Below are 15,616 nucleotides of genomic sequence, written 5' to 3' on the forward strand. Positions count from 1 at the left end.
GGTCCAAAAACCCTTGGTAGTGCCATGGTACATTTTATAAGGCAGGCATAGATACAGTCATAAAATATAATACATTTCACACCAAAAGGGGATTTATATGCATTTTTAATGCATTGTGGTTTCTTAAATAAGGGGGGAAAAGTTAATGGCCTCATTTTAGAGCCTTACTTTCTTACAGGAAGTTAAAAGTCAGATATGTACAATACATGTTATGCGTTGTGGTACAGTGTGCACCTTCCGGAGCCCCTCAAGTGGGGGACATGATAGGATTTTTTTGTATATAATCAAAGAAGTCTAAGAATGCAGAACTCATATATTTGGCATTTAGCTGCTAAGGACAAGACAACAGGGACTTATTTTTATTTAAAAAAATCACTGGCCATCTCCAGTGGAGCAGTAACAGGAGTGATCTAACAGTGTTTGGCAGGTTACTAACCTGCCGTAGGGGTCAGTCAGCAGATTGTGTGATGTGTTGAGCAGGCAGATGGGCAGCCCGTGAGTGTGTGTGTCTGCTCTCAGTGGGCTGCGGCTTACTGCACTTCCTCCTGTAAGATGAACTCGCTCGCATGTTTACGCCTGACTTCCTTACACACGCCTGAAGTGCAGCGCTACATGATGCCTGTTATATTAACACTGACATGCATGGCTGGGTCTAATTTTAATATATATATATATATTTTTAAAATTTTGGCCATATCCTGAGGAATCAAGCTTCCTAGATTTTTGGAGATAAGGGTCATTGTACTATGAAAACATACTGTAACTGTCAGAACTCAGAACTTCCTCCAAAGTGATAAAAGCTTTTTTTTTTTTGTAACTTAGTGGATTTCAGGGGAAGAAACAAAATACATAAATATGCACTACCGATTTGGAATAATTAGGATTTCTTAAATGTTTTTGAAAGAAGTCCGTTATGCTCACAAATGTTTATTTTTTTAATTCATTTATTTTTTGGATAAAAAATAAAATAAATAAAAATATTGTAAAATATTATTACAATTTAAAAGAATAGTTTTCTGTTTTAATATATTATAAAATGTCATTTATTCCTGAGAATTTTCAGCATCATTATAGTCTTTACTGTCATATGATCCTTCGCAAATCATTATAATATTCTAATTTGGTGATCACTTATTATCAGTTACTATTGATTCCCAGTTATTAATAGTGTCTTTTATTATTTATGTTGAGTTTTTGCTGATACATTTTTTTTTGTGATATTTTTTCAGGTTAGAAAATTCAAAAGAAGAACATTTATTTGAAATAGAAATCATTTTAAATTTTAGTTCTTACCTTTTAAATTGTGGTGCATTACTGTTTTCAAAAAAGAAATAAATATATATATATATATATATATATATATATATATATATTAAGCAGCAAAGCTTTTTAACTTTGATAATAAGAAATGTTTCTTGAGATATATATTCATGTTAGCTAGGGCTGCAACTAACGATTATTTTAATAATCGATTAATCTGTCGATTATTTTTTCGATTAATCGATGAATCGGATTAAAAAAAGAAAAAAAAGAAAAGCATTCATTTCCAACCCTTTATTCAAAAACAGAACTAAAATCTTTAGAAAGTGCACAAACATGTTGCTCCTTGAACATCCCTGAGCTGTTATAATAATAATAAAATAAAATAAAAATGGACTAACACAAAAACATACACATGTATGCTTTACATCTGCCAAATATATAGACTTTTTGGGAGTGCAAAAATTAAATAATTTAACAACACTGCGTCGTTAGCGTTGGTATTGTATCAGACACTTGCACTTAACATTATATGAAAATCAAGCTCAAATGGAGTTAATAATGTTTTTGACCAGAGAATGACGGAGATGGAGTGTTTTGTTTGTCATTAGAACGGCTGTAACTGTTATCTGAAGCAGCAAGTGCATTATGCTTTCATCAACTTTTACAGGTTATATAACTTTGATTGTAGCTATATGGGCGCTTAGTTTTTTCTTGTTGTTTAATACACTTGGCCAAAATCTCAAATTAAGCGCTTATGCACATAATGCACAGGATATTTAAAACGTATATAGACAGCAAATAACTAATTCTTCTCCACTCTTCAAACACACAAAAACATTATCCTTTACTGACATAGTGTTTGAGTAAAGAAAACGCTGTACTATTCAAACACCAATTATTTATTCACCCTTGCATTGCGAAAAAGCAGAGATCTCATCTTCTCCAGGCTGTGCGCGCGCGTCCATCTGAATGAAGGCGGGGTGAAGTTACGAGGTCTCGCTGAGAGCTCGATGATCCAATGGCGTTACGAAGTTTTACTGACAAGTTATTTTAATGCTTATCATTGGTTTACTATTTTTAAAACTCTCTGATTTAAAATAATAAAACGAATTATAAGCGACTCAAGTTTGGATAATTTTTCACAGCACCTGACTGGGCTAGAGTATGGCAACTGCCATACGCAAACGCCGCCCCTGCTCCCACACCTTGGATGACTTGGGTCGCACGGATTTCTCTGCCTCCGCCGTGTATCTTTCCTCTACCTCCGCTCGTTTTTTTAAATATTTTTTTAAATTTTTTTTTTTTATTTATGAGGCGCCAAACTCTGCTACCATCCGTGCGCGAGAGACCGAGTGTGTTCACTCCGCTCCGCGCTCAACTAAAGTTTTTTTTTTTTAATAATCAAACGTCTCCGCGTCGCGCGACACAACGAATCGATTATGAAATTCGTTGCCAACGCTTTTAGTAATCGATTTTTATCGATTTAATCGATTCGTTGTTGCAGCCCTAATGTTAGCACTACTGCGACCTAATTAAAGGTGTGAATGTAATGTGGGGAAATTAGAGGTGAAATCACAAAGGTATGATTATTTATTTTAATTTCACGATGGGCTTTCAGTAATACTCCAGAGCAGAGCAGGAAAGACCATGTGTGAGAGAGAGCAAAATATGTCATTTTTGTTACCTAATAGTGTCTGATTTGTTTTGCATGTTGTCCTTTCTGTGTAGTCTTTTCTGTAAAGTCCTAATTTGTTTTTTTTGTTTTTTTTTGTGTGTAGATCTTTATGTGCATGTAAAAGCTCTGTCCACCTAGCACAGTGGTTCTCAAACACACCTGATTAAATCAAAACAAGCGATTTTCAAACAAATAAACAAATTATTTATGTACTTCTGGCAATCCTAATGTACTAATGTGTGTTAATAAACTCTTAACTGCACAAATCTTTATTTAAAAAAAATAAAATAAAATAAACTTTAAACATAAAAAAAGAATTGAAATAAATTAATTTAAAATTAAACATACTTTTTATGTTTTTAATTATTGCAATTTTCCAGTGTTTGAGAACTGCTAACCTAGTAGATCCTATGACCTTCCTCTGACCTCTAGGGAGCTATGTTGGTTTTCTGGACAGAAGGTTTTTAAAGGAAATCTTCTATAAGTCCCAACATGTCAGCACTGAGCCATTTCACAGGAAGTGCTGAACTTAGCTCAGCCCAGGTGTGGACTTGCTGAGCTCTTTGATCTGCATCTGTACTTGGTTCTGGACTCATGTAAGACTGAGCAGAAGCAGAACCATGTCAGAAACCCTCCAGCTGCCCGTGCTGCAGATCCAGGGCCCAGTAGACGGGGAGTGCAATGGATGCGAGGTGGATCCGGCCCTGTCCAGCTCGTCTAGCCCCTCTCTGCGGCGCAAGCGCTTTAAAATGCGCCGGATGAAGAACGTCATGAGCGAGAAGGAGCAACTGGAGAAGGAACAACTTCAGCGTTCCGGGAGTAAGGAGTACCTGCAGCTTCCGTCCATTGAGATCACGCCATCCAGCGACGAGGACGCAGCGTGGTCGAGTTGTTCCACCCCCAGCGCCTCGCCCCAACGCAGACGCTTCCTCCTGCGCAAGTGGCTGAGAGGAGGCGAGAAAAAAGAGCACGGCAGTGAGAGCAGGTCTGTATGAGCACGAGAGCGAACCCTCCTGCACTGCCTGATCTCAGCACACAAACACATCCATTCTCCATTCCCGCTGTCCATCATGATTAATGTGCACCACTTCATTTGAGTCTTCATGTGAGCTTGCTCTGGTACATTAGCCATAGTGTGCGTGAGTGTGTTTTTCCCTGTTTTCTCTGGAGGGACTGAAGTCTCTGCTGTGACATTTATAGGCTGGAGGGAAGAACAAGCGGCCGCCTGCTACTGCCAGGAATGCTGACAGGAGTTTGTCTGGGGACGTCTTAAATATTCATGACTCTCGCTGGCTTTTAATAGACAAAAATACAACATGCAGTATATACTGTATGTATCTGCTAAGACCTAAACATTTACTTCAACACCCTTAACAATAGCTACAATTAGACTTGAAGTACACTACCAGCCAAAAGTATGGACACTCTTGACTGAATTTCTGATTTATGATCTTGATTATTTATAAATTACTAATTTATAAAATAGAAACAGCTGGAGCAACATTTAAGATGCTGTCATGCCACTTGTTAAAACAGTCATAAGACTTAAAAAAAAATACCCAGGAATTTTATTCTTACAGAATAAAGATTATCCTCCTCAATCAAGTGTATGATTTTTTTTTTTTTTTATTTGTGCATCCATTGCATCCCCAAAGTCCCTTCTGCTCACCAAGGCAGCATTTATTTGATCAAAAATCCAGTAAAATGTATTATCGTGAAATATTATTTCAATTTAAAATAACTGTTTTCCATTTGACAAAATTTAATTTTCAGCAGCATTGCTCCAGTCTTCAGTGTCTCGTGATCCTTCAGAAATCATGCTTATTAAAAAAAAGCATAACAATATGCTTTTTGGTGCTCAAGAAACATGTTTTATTATTATCAATGTTGAAAACAGTTGTGCTTTTCAGTGTTTTTGTGTTTGTTTGTTTTTTAATTCTTTGATGAAAAGAAAGTAAAAAAAAAGAAAACAAAAAAGCATTTGTTTGAAATTGATTTGTAACTGTAAAAGTCTTTACTGTCACTTTTGATCAATTTAATGCATCTTTGAATAAAAATGTTAATTTCTTTAAAAAAAAGTGTTTTGTTTGATCACTGCATAATTGTCATACTTAAGTTTGTCATTTCAGAAATTGCATGACTTCACTATCATTCTAAAATGTGGAAAATACTTCTAATGAAGAATGAGTAGGTGTGTGCAAGCTTTTAACTGGTAGTGTACATGGGATTTAAGGTTAGATGCTTGAAATGATTGACATGAATCAGTTATCAGCTGTGTACTGTAAGCTGTCAAGTGTTTGCTGGTAGAAAACCCTTTTAAATACACCAGTGTTTACCAATGTAGGGCTCTGCTGTTGATCTGTTAGGTTGTTTTCTCACCTGCTTCCTTTTCATGCAATATGAAAGAACTCAGGGAACCACTCTTGTGGTTGAACGCACATGATGTTTTTCTGTCATTTCTTTTCTTAAGTGTACTTTGCACACTGTACTTGATAATCATGTCTAGGTTAACTGGATAAATGCATGTATTGTTGTGTTTTTTCAGTTTTATAACACTCTTGTCAAATAGGACACTCTCTGCTGTCCTCTAGTGGAAAAGACTAAACAGTATCCTTAAAATATCTGTTTAAAACACTTGATGGACATTTGTAAACTGAGAAACACTTAACTGTCAAACTATGTGCACATTGTGTGTTGATCTTGTATGTTTTGTTTGAGCATTTTTTGTTACTGTAATTAAAAGACATCACTGTGTGTCCAAACTCACCTTCTGTTGTCTCATTCTCAGTATGAGTGGACATCTGGAGTGTATGTGTGCATTTGTTATGTTGTGATTGTAATGTGACGCTCTGTGTTACAGCAGTCAGCAGAGCAGCCTGCAGAGCAGCCATGAGGAAGAGTCCACGCGCTACCTGAGCCCCAACCCCCGCGACGACAGGTACACACTCTGAGCTGCTTTGAATGTCATTGTCATTGTCAGTGGGTTTTACATGTTAAAGTATCTGGAAGCTGATTAATTCATTTATCTCATTTGTCGTATATTTATATTAGTGCTGTCAAACGATTAATTGCGATTAATCGCATCCAAAATAAAAGTTTTTGTTTGCATAATATATGCATGTGTTCTGTATATTTATTATGTATAAATAAATACACACATGAATGTATATACTTCAGAAAAATGTGTTATGTTTATTAAATATCATTTATAATATAAATTATATGAATGTAAATATAGACATGTAAATGCTTGTAAATATTTTCAAAATATGTAAGTATTAGTATGTGTGTGTATTTATACTTAATAAATATACACAGAACACACACATATATTATGCAAACAAAAACTTTTATTTTGGATGCGATTAATCGCGATTAATCATTTGACAGTACTAATTTATATTATGCTGCTCTCACCGTTTCCTTATGGATCCAACATGGGTCAGTGGTTGGTCAGCTCACAATCTGGCTGAATTCATATGCTTATATCAATTCACTTGTGATGGGAAAATATGTATCGTATGTGATATTTCCTAAAAAAAGAATGTCATCTGTGCACTCTCGATATACTGCTTTCAGTGTACAGTAAATGTACTTATCGGTTGTTACTTTAATTCAAGCAATGCGACTTTCTCTTATTTCCGAATTGTTTTAATTATCTCTTTATTTTCTGATAATAATTGTTTTTCTTTTTTTTTTACTGTGAGTTGGAAACATGCTAATCTGGGGTATTTAATATGAGACCTAGTTTGCAAATTCAGGGATTCAGCCTCTGTCACTTGTTTTTTTTTCAATCTTTTTTTCAATCTTTCAATCTTTGCCATTTCAGCAGATGCTGAAAATGTTGACATGATGTGAAGTTCCTGCTGGCAGTTGGTTTTAGTGTTGGTTTTAGTCTCAAGTGTGGTTGAGAAGTATCTGTTTTTGGTGGTTCATGTTTTGCTTATGAAGTTGTTCTTCTTTCCGTGTCAAGTTCTGCATCTGTTGTCTGGTTTTGAGTCTGACCACAGATCTCACTGTCTGTATTGTGCCATCTCAAAAACAACTCTTGTGTGTTTCACTTTCGACATAGAACAGCCCATGGCTTCTTCTGAGACCATATATTTGTGTCATCGTTTCAGAAATAGCATGAACTAAACCAGGTGCTACACATTTTGAATCAGCTAAGCAAGTTTTGTAGTGAAAGCTCAGATTTTTAGCTGTGCTCAAATGTTCTTGTTGAGCCCAGCTGGTCAGAGAACACGCCGATCCTCGGCTGGAATATCATATGAAAGTTTTTTTCATCTCCAGGCTTCAGGCACTTGCTCGTTGGTGCTTTTATTGGACCTATGGAACACTGTGTTCTTTCTTCTGTATTTATGAAATGTGTCTTGTGAACATCACTGCTTGTACATTAATTGATTTTGTGTATTGTTGTTGCTATTAACATTCATGAGCATTATTTAGCATGTGTTTGTCTGAAAAGATGTCATTTGTGTGTGCATCTTCACACCTGGTAAAGTTAGTTTGTCAAAGTCAGTATGCACGCAGTCGCCAGCAGCTTATTTCTGTGCACTCAGCAACCTGATTTCAGCTGATTCCTGAGCTTATTTTTAAATCAGTTTTGTGTTGTGACGCAAAGCAGCTAATGCTCATTAAAGGTGATGAATGTTCAGCCTGTTTGTGTCCCGTTAGGCTGAATTGATCACAGCGAAGGCTCTCAACTCTCATTTACACACATACATATACAGTACAGGCTTCCTTTCAGTTCGCCAGTGTGAATTTAAATCAAATTGACCTGAACGTTGAATTCAAATTTGAATTTGAAAGTGTTTTATGACAAAACATGAGTTATGTCATTATTATTTTTTATTTATTTATTTATTTTTCATGGAATATACATTATTCTGAACTATAAAACTTTAAATGCTGTTAAAACAGTTAAAGGGATAGTAAATGGTGACAAAATTTTCATTTTTGAATTAAAATCCCTATCCCTTTAACATCAATAAGTTGACCAGAATTTAAGTTGGTCACATGGTTTTCACCGCCTATAGAAATGTTGAAAATATTTGTTTTAAATGAGTGTGTTAATATTTAATTTAGTTAAAAATAATTAATATAATAAAATATAGACATTACATTTAAGATGCTAATGTAATTTCATCAGATGTTTCTGGAAATGCCCCAGTATGTGTATCAGAAATATCAGGGAATTTGTGATTTCCAGGCCTGGTTATGAAAAACAATTCTTATTACTTCCTGGAAATTTCTGTAGTGAATGTACAATGTACTTTTTGTTGTTGTTGTTGTTGTTGCTAGTTTATTAGTCTGATATTTAATTGCCTTGAAGCTGTTTTACATGCAGTCTCTATACAATCAGTTTTTTTCCCCATTAACCAGAAAAGACAAGGAAAATTTAGTAAAAAATTCAAAAGAAACTCACTAGTCAAAAGGTATGGAAACCTAATAAACCAAACCCTATAAACTACTTGAATGTCATATTGTTTGAATTCTGCTTCCTAAAATTTAAATTACAATTCTGCATCCTACTTGCCAGTTTGATTCAGGTTTAGCCGAATCAACAGCCAAATGTACTCACCTCATCACATCTGTGTTTCTCTGGTTTTTATAATATTTATATGCATTTTTGGCCGGTAGCATGCAATCTCTTGTGTCTCTGAGACGCTGATGGTCATATTAGCGTCTCTGCTGGTGGTCTCACCACTGCCACACCTCAGGTGAGGAAACAAGCTGTACTGATCCACAGCACACACACTGAGAAAACGCAGGATCTAGGTCACCGCAGGACAAGACACGGCCCGCGCAGAGAAAGAGAGAGAGCGAGGAAGAGGAGAGGAGAGGAGAGGAGGGGTGAAGTGAGTTCAGTAATGAGGAGTCCTCATCCCACTAGGGTGTGTGTGTGAACCGTGTGCAGTTCTACATGAGTTTAGAGCATCATGGTTCAGAGCAGGACTTTATCATGCACCTCACCAGTCAAACTGGGCTGTCACCCACGGGTGTCCACGCTCAGGAAAAAACTGCACTTTCGCCGGGATCCGTGAGTACTTTTTGTGTTTTTGCCTCTAAAACGGCTCTTGAAAGGTGTTGTGTACAGACTGTAATTGGCAGGCAGAAATTCGTGGTCAGTTGATCCAGCCTGAATTACTGTAGCAGATACGGTTTCCTGTGATCTATTGAATTACGCTTCAATCTTTTACAGTAGAGACCTCAAGAGGACAGAAAGTTGAACAGAACTCCTGATTATTCAATGTATTGATACATAAGCCATGTTTGTGTGGTAATAATTTGTTTTTCAGCAGTTTTGAACAGAAAGTCACATATTTGTGAATTATTTGCATTCATAATGCCTTTTAATACACATTGTTTTATAATGTTTTAAGTTCTCAAATAACTGGAAAATGCATTATTACAAATAATTATAATACATTCTTATTCTTGCTATGCCTTTTGAATGTAAAATGCATTAAAAGCATGTGATCAGTTTAAAGGTGTAATATGTTATAATGTATGTGGTTAGACTTATGCATGAGGATTCAATGGTTCACCCAAAAATGAATGAATTATTCTTTCAGCACTGTGTCATTCCAAATCTGTTTGTCTTCTGAGCGACATAAAAACAGTAATTTAGCATAATGTACTGGACGCTTTATTCCATGTGGTTACAGTGAATCGGCACAGAAGCTTTTAAGCTTCAAAAAAGGATGCAGAAGTACCATAAAGTAGTCCATATGACTGAGGATTTCTGAAGTCATACAATACATTCTTAAAATTAAAGGCTCCAAAAGGGTGTTTTTGCAGTGATGCCATACATACAAGAACCATTTTTGGTTCCCCAAAGAACCTTTCATTTACCAGTTCTTAAATGAAGAACATTTAACAAATCTAAAGAATCTTTTTTCCACTACAAAGAACCTTTTCTGCATTTGAAAGGTTCCATGGATGTTCAAGGTTCTTCATGGAACCATCAATGCCAATAAAGAACCTTTATTTTTAAGAGTGTGCCATTGTAAATGATTGACCTTTGTGAATGAATCATTGAATCAGTGAGTTGAAATCAGTCTATTTTGTGAACAAATCATGCAGTCTGTTTTGTGAACTGGGTTCATTGAAAATAATCTGATTCAAATTCATGATTCATTAATGAGTTGAGCATTGCTGCTTCTCTCGTAAATTCTTATTCCTAGGAAAGCATGGTGAATATCAAGCTTTTCTGATAATACAGACATAAAATTAGTCAGAAAACTTGAAATATAGCTTAATGCACAATTCATATGGACTGTTTGTATGTTGTTTTACAGTGCATTTTTGGCATTTTGGAGCTTAACAACCCATGCCATCTTCACTTTCATTAAATTGAAAAGAGCAGCCAGGATATTCTTCAGAAACTCTGCTTTTGTGTTCTACAGAAAGAAACGCATACAGGTTTGGAATGACATGAGATTGAGTCAGTGAAGACAGAACGTTCATTTTGGTTGAAGTAGCCCTTTAACAAAGTGATGTTATACAGAATGAACGTCACACACACACACACACACACACACACACACACACACACACACACACAGACAATTGAGTGAGAGGATGAGAGAGTGAAAGAGTCATGTCATGTTCTTCTGGTCAACATGAGCTCAGGGTCACCGTGTCCCTGTCACAGTAACTAGACTAACTAGATCTGTTTCTCTTCAGGCACAGAGCTTTGATGAACACAGATGTGTGTGTGTGACAGTGCTGTTCTTTAATTAGCAGTCGTTCAAGGCAGACTTATTAACAAGGAAATCACTCTGCCCGCCTCACTCTCTATTCCTCTGTGTATTTAAGGTGAGATCAGACCTTGTACATTGGACAGGGTTTTTGTTTTGACATGATCAGCAACATTCTGAGTTGCCCTTTTTGCTATAGTTTGTTAGGAAATGCTTATGCTGCAAAAGAAAAGTGCAGCGAGCCTATAACAGGAAGCATACATTATTCACTGCATTCTCTCCCTAAAAAAAAATCATTCTATATTTAACATATTTCCTAACAACTTCCATGTAGTTTACAGATACCGTGGCCACAAAAGGTGTTTGCATGCTAAGCTTTTAAAATGTCTGAATGTTATAGGCATTTTTACACAGTTGAGTTAGGACTGCTCAGTGCCTGCTCGAAATTCAGTGTAAAGGTGCCATGCATTAAAGCCAGACTGAATTATGCCTGTTCTGTCCCACCTCAGCCTCTAAAATATACAGTTTTAACTGCTATGTAAATGCATTCATGTCACCTCTAAGCAGCATTAAACAATCTGTGTAAAACACCTAAATGCCAATACAGAAGCACTTTTGCGCCACCTTTGCAGTGTAAATTTGCCAGTTGGCGTCTCTTCACGCAGCTGAGTTAAGGCTGCTCTGTGCCTGCTCAAAATTTATTGTAAAGGTGCTATGCCGCATCAAAGCCAGACTAAATTATGCCTGCTCAGACCCAGACCCTAGTATCAAGTTATACAGTTGTAATTGTTGTAAACGCATTAATGCCACCTCTGAGCAGCATTAAACAGTGCTGTCTGTGTGAAGACACCTAAATGCCACTTCACAAGTGCTTCTGTGTCATCTGTGCAGTGTAAATGTGGCTCTAAGTAACTAGATAACAAGCCAGCTGGCATTATTATAAAAAGTGATTGCACACGCACACTTTTAAAGAATTTTTTTTTTTTTTTTTTTTATGAGGTTTTAGGTTTGTTGGGTCTGAAATGATTTAACACTAGTTATATTTGAAACGAACACAGTATTTGGACAAATTCTGGTTGTCATGTTAGTGTAACATGTTCATAGTTCATATGTTGAACTGTTAACCTTTGGTCATTGGTTTGTTTGAATCATTTGCATCAAATAGGGTAAACTTACCTATTAAGCTCATGTACCCATTAAGCACACTTCCATTTTTGAGATCAGATTATAAAAAGAAAAAATAATTTATTATCCTACTTTATGTCTAACCAATTGATGTGTTTGTTACTACATACCTCCTGTAATTTCAAGTCAATCAGACCCTTGCACACTGAGATATGGGTCTCCATGTGTTCACTCTGTCTGGCGGCCATTTTTAAAGCTGTCTAAAAACATTCACCAAAAGAGGAGCCCCTTAAATGTGCATATTTTTTTTAGATGTTTAAGCCTTGATTCTGGGTAAATTTCACTACTTACTGTAAAATTTAGAGATTAATGTTCAGACTTTTACATATTATAACCTGGAACTTGGATGTGTGAAATAATTACATTAGATTCAAAAGATAGTTTTAGCAACACAGCGCAGATGCTACAGAATACAGTTATCTGACTAGCTGTATAAGATTGTGTGCTACGCTAACATATTACTTCACAGGCATTACTGGCTTGTACTTTTACATCCATAATATTATAAATTGACAGTTTATTGCTGGTTTGTCGTTTTACAGTGCTGTAATATTTAAAGACTTCATATTATTGTAAGGTGAGCTTAAAGGGTGCACTACTATGAAAATCACACAGCTTCAGTGTGACATCAATAAGAAAAAGTTTAATTTCATAGATATTGTTAATAATAGTTGTTTATATTAAAATATGTATGAACTTAATACACAACCTAGACTATTTATTTAGCAAAATCCTGTCATTTTAATAAATATTACGTGAAATGTATAATTGGCAACTAGCATCAACTTCTCCAGACTGTAAATCGGTGGAAAATCGGCTTAAATGACACTTCATTATGAATATATAACTGATCGACTTGAATGCCTTGTTGCTTGATTTTAGTGTTCTGTTTTTTTGTGATTGACTTTGTACCTTCAAAAAATATATATTTTTACAATTATTCTTTAAAAAATGTCCTTAAAATAAACAAGAATTTTGAATAAAACATGATGTACCCATTAAGCACAGCCAGATTTTTTGAATTTAATGATGTATGTCTTAAAGGAACACTCCACTTTTTTTGGAAATAGGCTCATTCTCCAACTCCCCCAGAGTTAATAAGTTGAGTTTTACCGTTTTTGAATCCATTCAGCTGATCTCTGGATCTGGCGATAGCACTTTTAGCATAGCTTAGCATAGATCATTGAATCCGATTAGACCAGTAGCATCGCGTTCAAAAATGACCAAAGAGTTTCGATATTTGTCCTATTTAAAACGTGACTCTTCTGTAGTTATATTGTGTACTAAGACCAGCAGAAAATTAAAAGTTGCGATTTTCTAGGCCGATTTGGCTAGGAACTATACTCTCATTCCGGCGTAATAATCAAGGAACTTTGCTGCCGTACCATGGCGCAGTGATATTACGTAGCGCCTGAAAGTAGTCCCCAGCTATATTATAACTAGGTACCTAGCAGGGGACTACTTTCAGGCGCTGCGTAATATCACTGCACCTGCTGCGGCCATGGTACGGCAGCAAAGTTCCTTGATTATTACGCCGGAATGAGAGTATAGTTCTTAATCATATCAGCCTGAAAATCGCAACTTTTCATTTTCGCCGGTCTTAGTACGCGATATAACTACAGAAGAGTCAAGTTTTAAATGGCACAAATATCGAAACTCTTGGTCATTTTTGAACGCGATGCTACTGGTCTAATCGATTCAATGATCTATGCTGTTATGCTAAAGTGCTATCGCCAGATCCAGAGATCAGCTGAATGGATTCAAAACAGTAAACTCAACTTATTAACTCTGGGGAGTTGGAGAATGAGCCTATTTCCAAAAAGTGGAGTGTTCCTTTAATTAAAATGCTTTTGTCATTTAAAATAAAATTAAATATTTTTGTGTGAGAGATTAATATTTTATTTTAACATAACTTTTTGTACTGAAACCAATATCTTGTGCACTAAAAATGTCTCAATGTAGATTTTGGTGAGCTTAATAGGTACGTTTACCCTACTTGATCAGGCCACTGTACATACTGTTTATCAAAACTTATAGTAGATCAAGTGGTTCAGATTTGTTCAGTGTTGAGTTTCGGCTTGATCTGTCATTCCATATTAGATAATAGCAGGAAACTGATTTTTTTTTTTTTTTTAAATACACATTTTAATTTAAGCTCAGACTGTTTTCTCAGTGCCGTCAACATGGTAGCTGTCAAAATTGTTGTAGGATGTGAAAACACATTATTGCTTGACTTGTAATAATGTGTCAATGTGCTCGACATGTTCTGGTTGCCTCATTTGTTCTTGTGTTCTTTAATTGGCCAGATCCCTGTGAAAGATGTGCAGGCCATCTTTCATATGAGATTAGACAGAAACCTGCAGTAGCAGTGTTCTGTTACCAGAGCTGATGATTCATCAGAGAACTGCAGACTGATGTTATCTAACACCCCAATCAGATACTGCTCTCTCGCTCTCTCTCTCTCTCTACCTCACTCTTTCTTTTCCACTGAGCTGTAAACAGAGTCTCATAGTAAGCTCATGTGCACTTCTGACTTACCGTTAAATGGACTCTTTCCTCAGCCATATGTAAACTGAGTCTTGTCTGGACATCTGTCTGTCCGTCTGTGGACACGGAGTTACTTTACTTGCAGATTAAACTAACTCTCAGAGTCATTTGGGTTCTTTGTCTGGAAGCGTGGGCCGTATAGAGCAGTCGCGTAGCTACGGGTGGGCCTTGGTGGGCCCGGGCCCACCCACTTTCATCTGTGGCCCACCCAATAAGAAGTTTGTAATTTTCCAAATGGATGTAATTTATTAAACGTTACTAATAAACGTCTTATTTCACTGCAACTTTATTTATTAACAATATTAAACGCTTGTTTTCATGGTCAATTACAGGTCGTTTTCCCTCTTCCTATAGGTGCATGATATGCTTGTCAAAATGATGATTCGTCCGTTTCTGTTAGTCCCACCCACAATGTTATGTTTGCGACGTACAGATATAATAGTAAAATGTGCGCGTTTGTGAAGTTAATTTGAAAATAGCCTAGTGAAGCAAACATAAATCAGATCAATTCTTTTAAAAAGTAAAAGTCTTAGCAATAAATCCGAACCGTCTACAAATGAAACCCGACAGACCACCTGAGGGTGCTGGATTTATCGATCGGAAACTTCTGAACCAAGTGTGTTTGAAACATCATATTATCATACAGTGTTTGATCCGCTAAACAGATGCGTCCTTTGTGGAAAGAAACACATAAACAGTGTGCTAGATCCTGGTCGCCACAACAAACTGCATAATTTGCAGCTGCGCACATTTCTGCGGTCCTCGATGTGCGTGAACTGACAGAGACGTTTGATTAAACGTTGTTTCAGACTGAGGTAATGCTTTTTAATAAACTTCCTTTAGTTAACGTTGGTTAATGCATTAACTAACATTAGCAATACGTTTGTTACCATGTTTATTCATCTTTGTTAACCAGCTCAGGCAAATGTTAACAGATACAACTTTTAATTTGAATAATGTCCTATTAGTAAATTTTGAAATGAACATTAATATAACAAATTACTAATGTTAATGCATGCTTTAGAAGTACTGTGTAATGAACCTTGGTGCTTTATTTTTTGTTGGCAATTTGACATGCAGTTTTCATATGCTACACACCTGGCCCACCCAGTTTTATGTAGGCCCACCCACTTAAAAATTTCTGGCTACGCTAGTGGTATAGAGCCAGTGAAAGTAGGTCATTAGCGACTGATTGAGTTCTCCTTCCTGTGTGGGATTCACCAGTGCTGCTGTATGAATCTCA

At 36.2% G+C, this 15,616-nt stretch overlaps 1 protein-coding gene across 12 annotated transcripts in view; it reads left to right on the top strand.

Annotated features, from left to right (window-relative positions):
- Positions 1-15,616, top strand: part of gramd1ba (GRAM domain containing 1Ba) — a 68,511-nt gene that overhangs the window by 19,624 nt on the left and 33,271 nt on the right. For 4 of the 12 annotated variants that reach the window (XM_058789163.1, XM_058789162.1, XM_058789167.1 and 1 more), the window contains exons 2-3: positions 3,371-3,923; positions 5,799-5,876. The exons of 1 other annotated variant lie outside the window; for it this stretch is intronic. In XM_058789163.1, coding sequence (XP_058645146.1) covers positions 3,559-3,923; positions 5,799-5,876 — 443 coding nt within the window. In that variant the 5' untranslated portion in view covers positions 3,371-3,558. Of the gene's footprint in view, positions 1-3,370; positions 3,924-5,798; positions 5,877-8,842; positions 8,979-15,616 lie in introns of those variants that run through there. 7 more of the 12 variants (XM_058789168.1, XM_058789177.1, XM_058789174.1 and 4 more) reach the window with 4 other exon arrangements.

The sequence above is a fragment of the Onychostoma macrolepis genome, chromosome 10 (assembly GCF_012432095.1).
Source record: "Onychostoma macrolepis isolate SWU-2019 chromosome 10, ASM1243209v1, whole genome shotgun sequence".
NCBI lineage: Eukaryota > Metazoa > Chordata > Actinopteri > Cypriniformes > Cyprinidae > Onychostoma > Onychostoma macrolepis.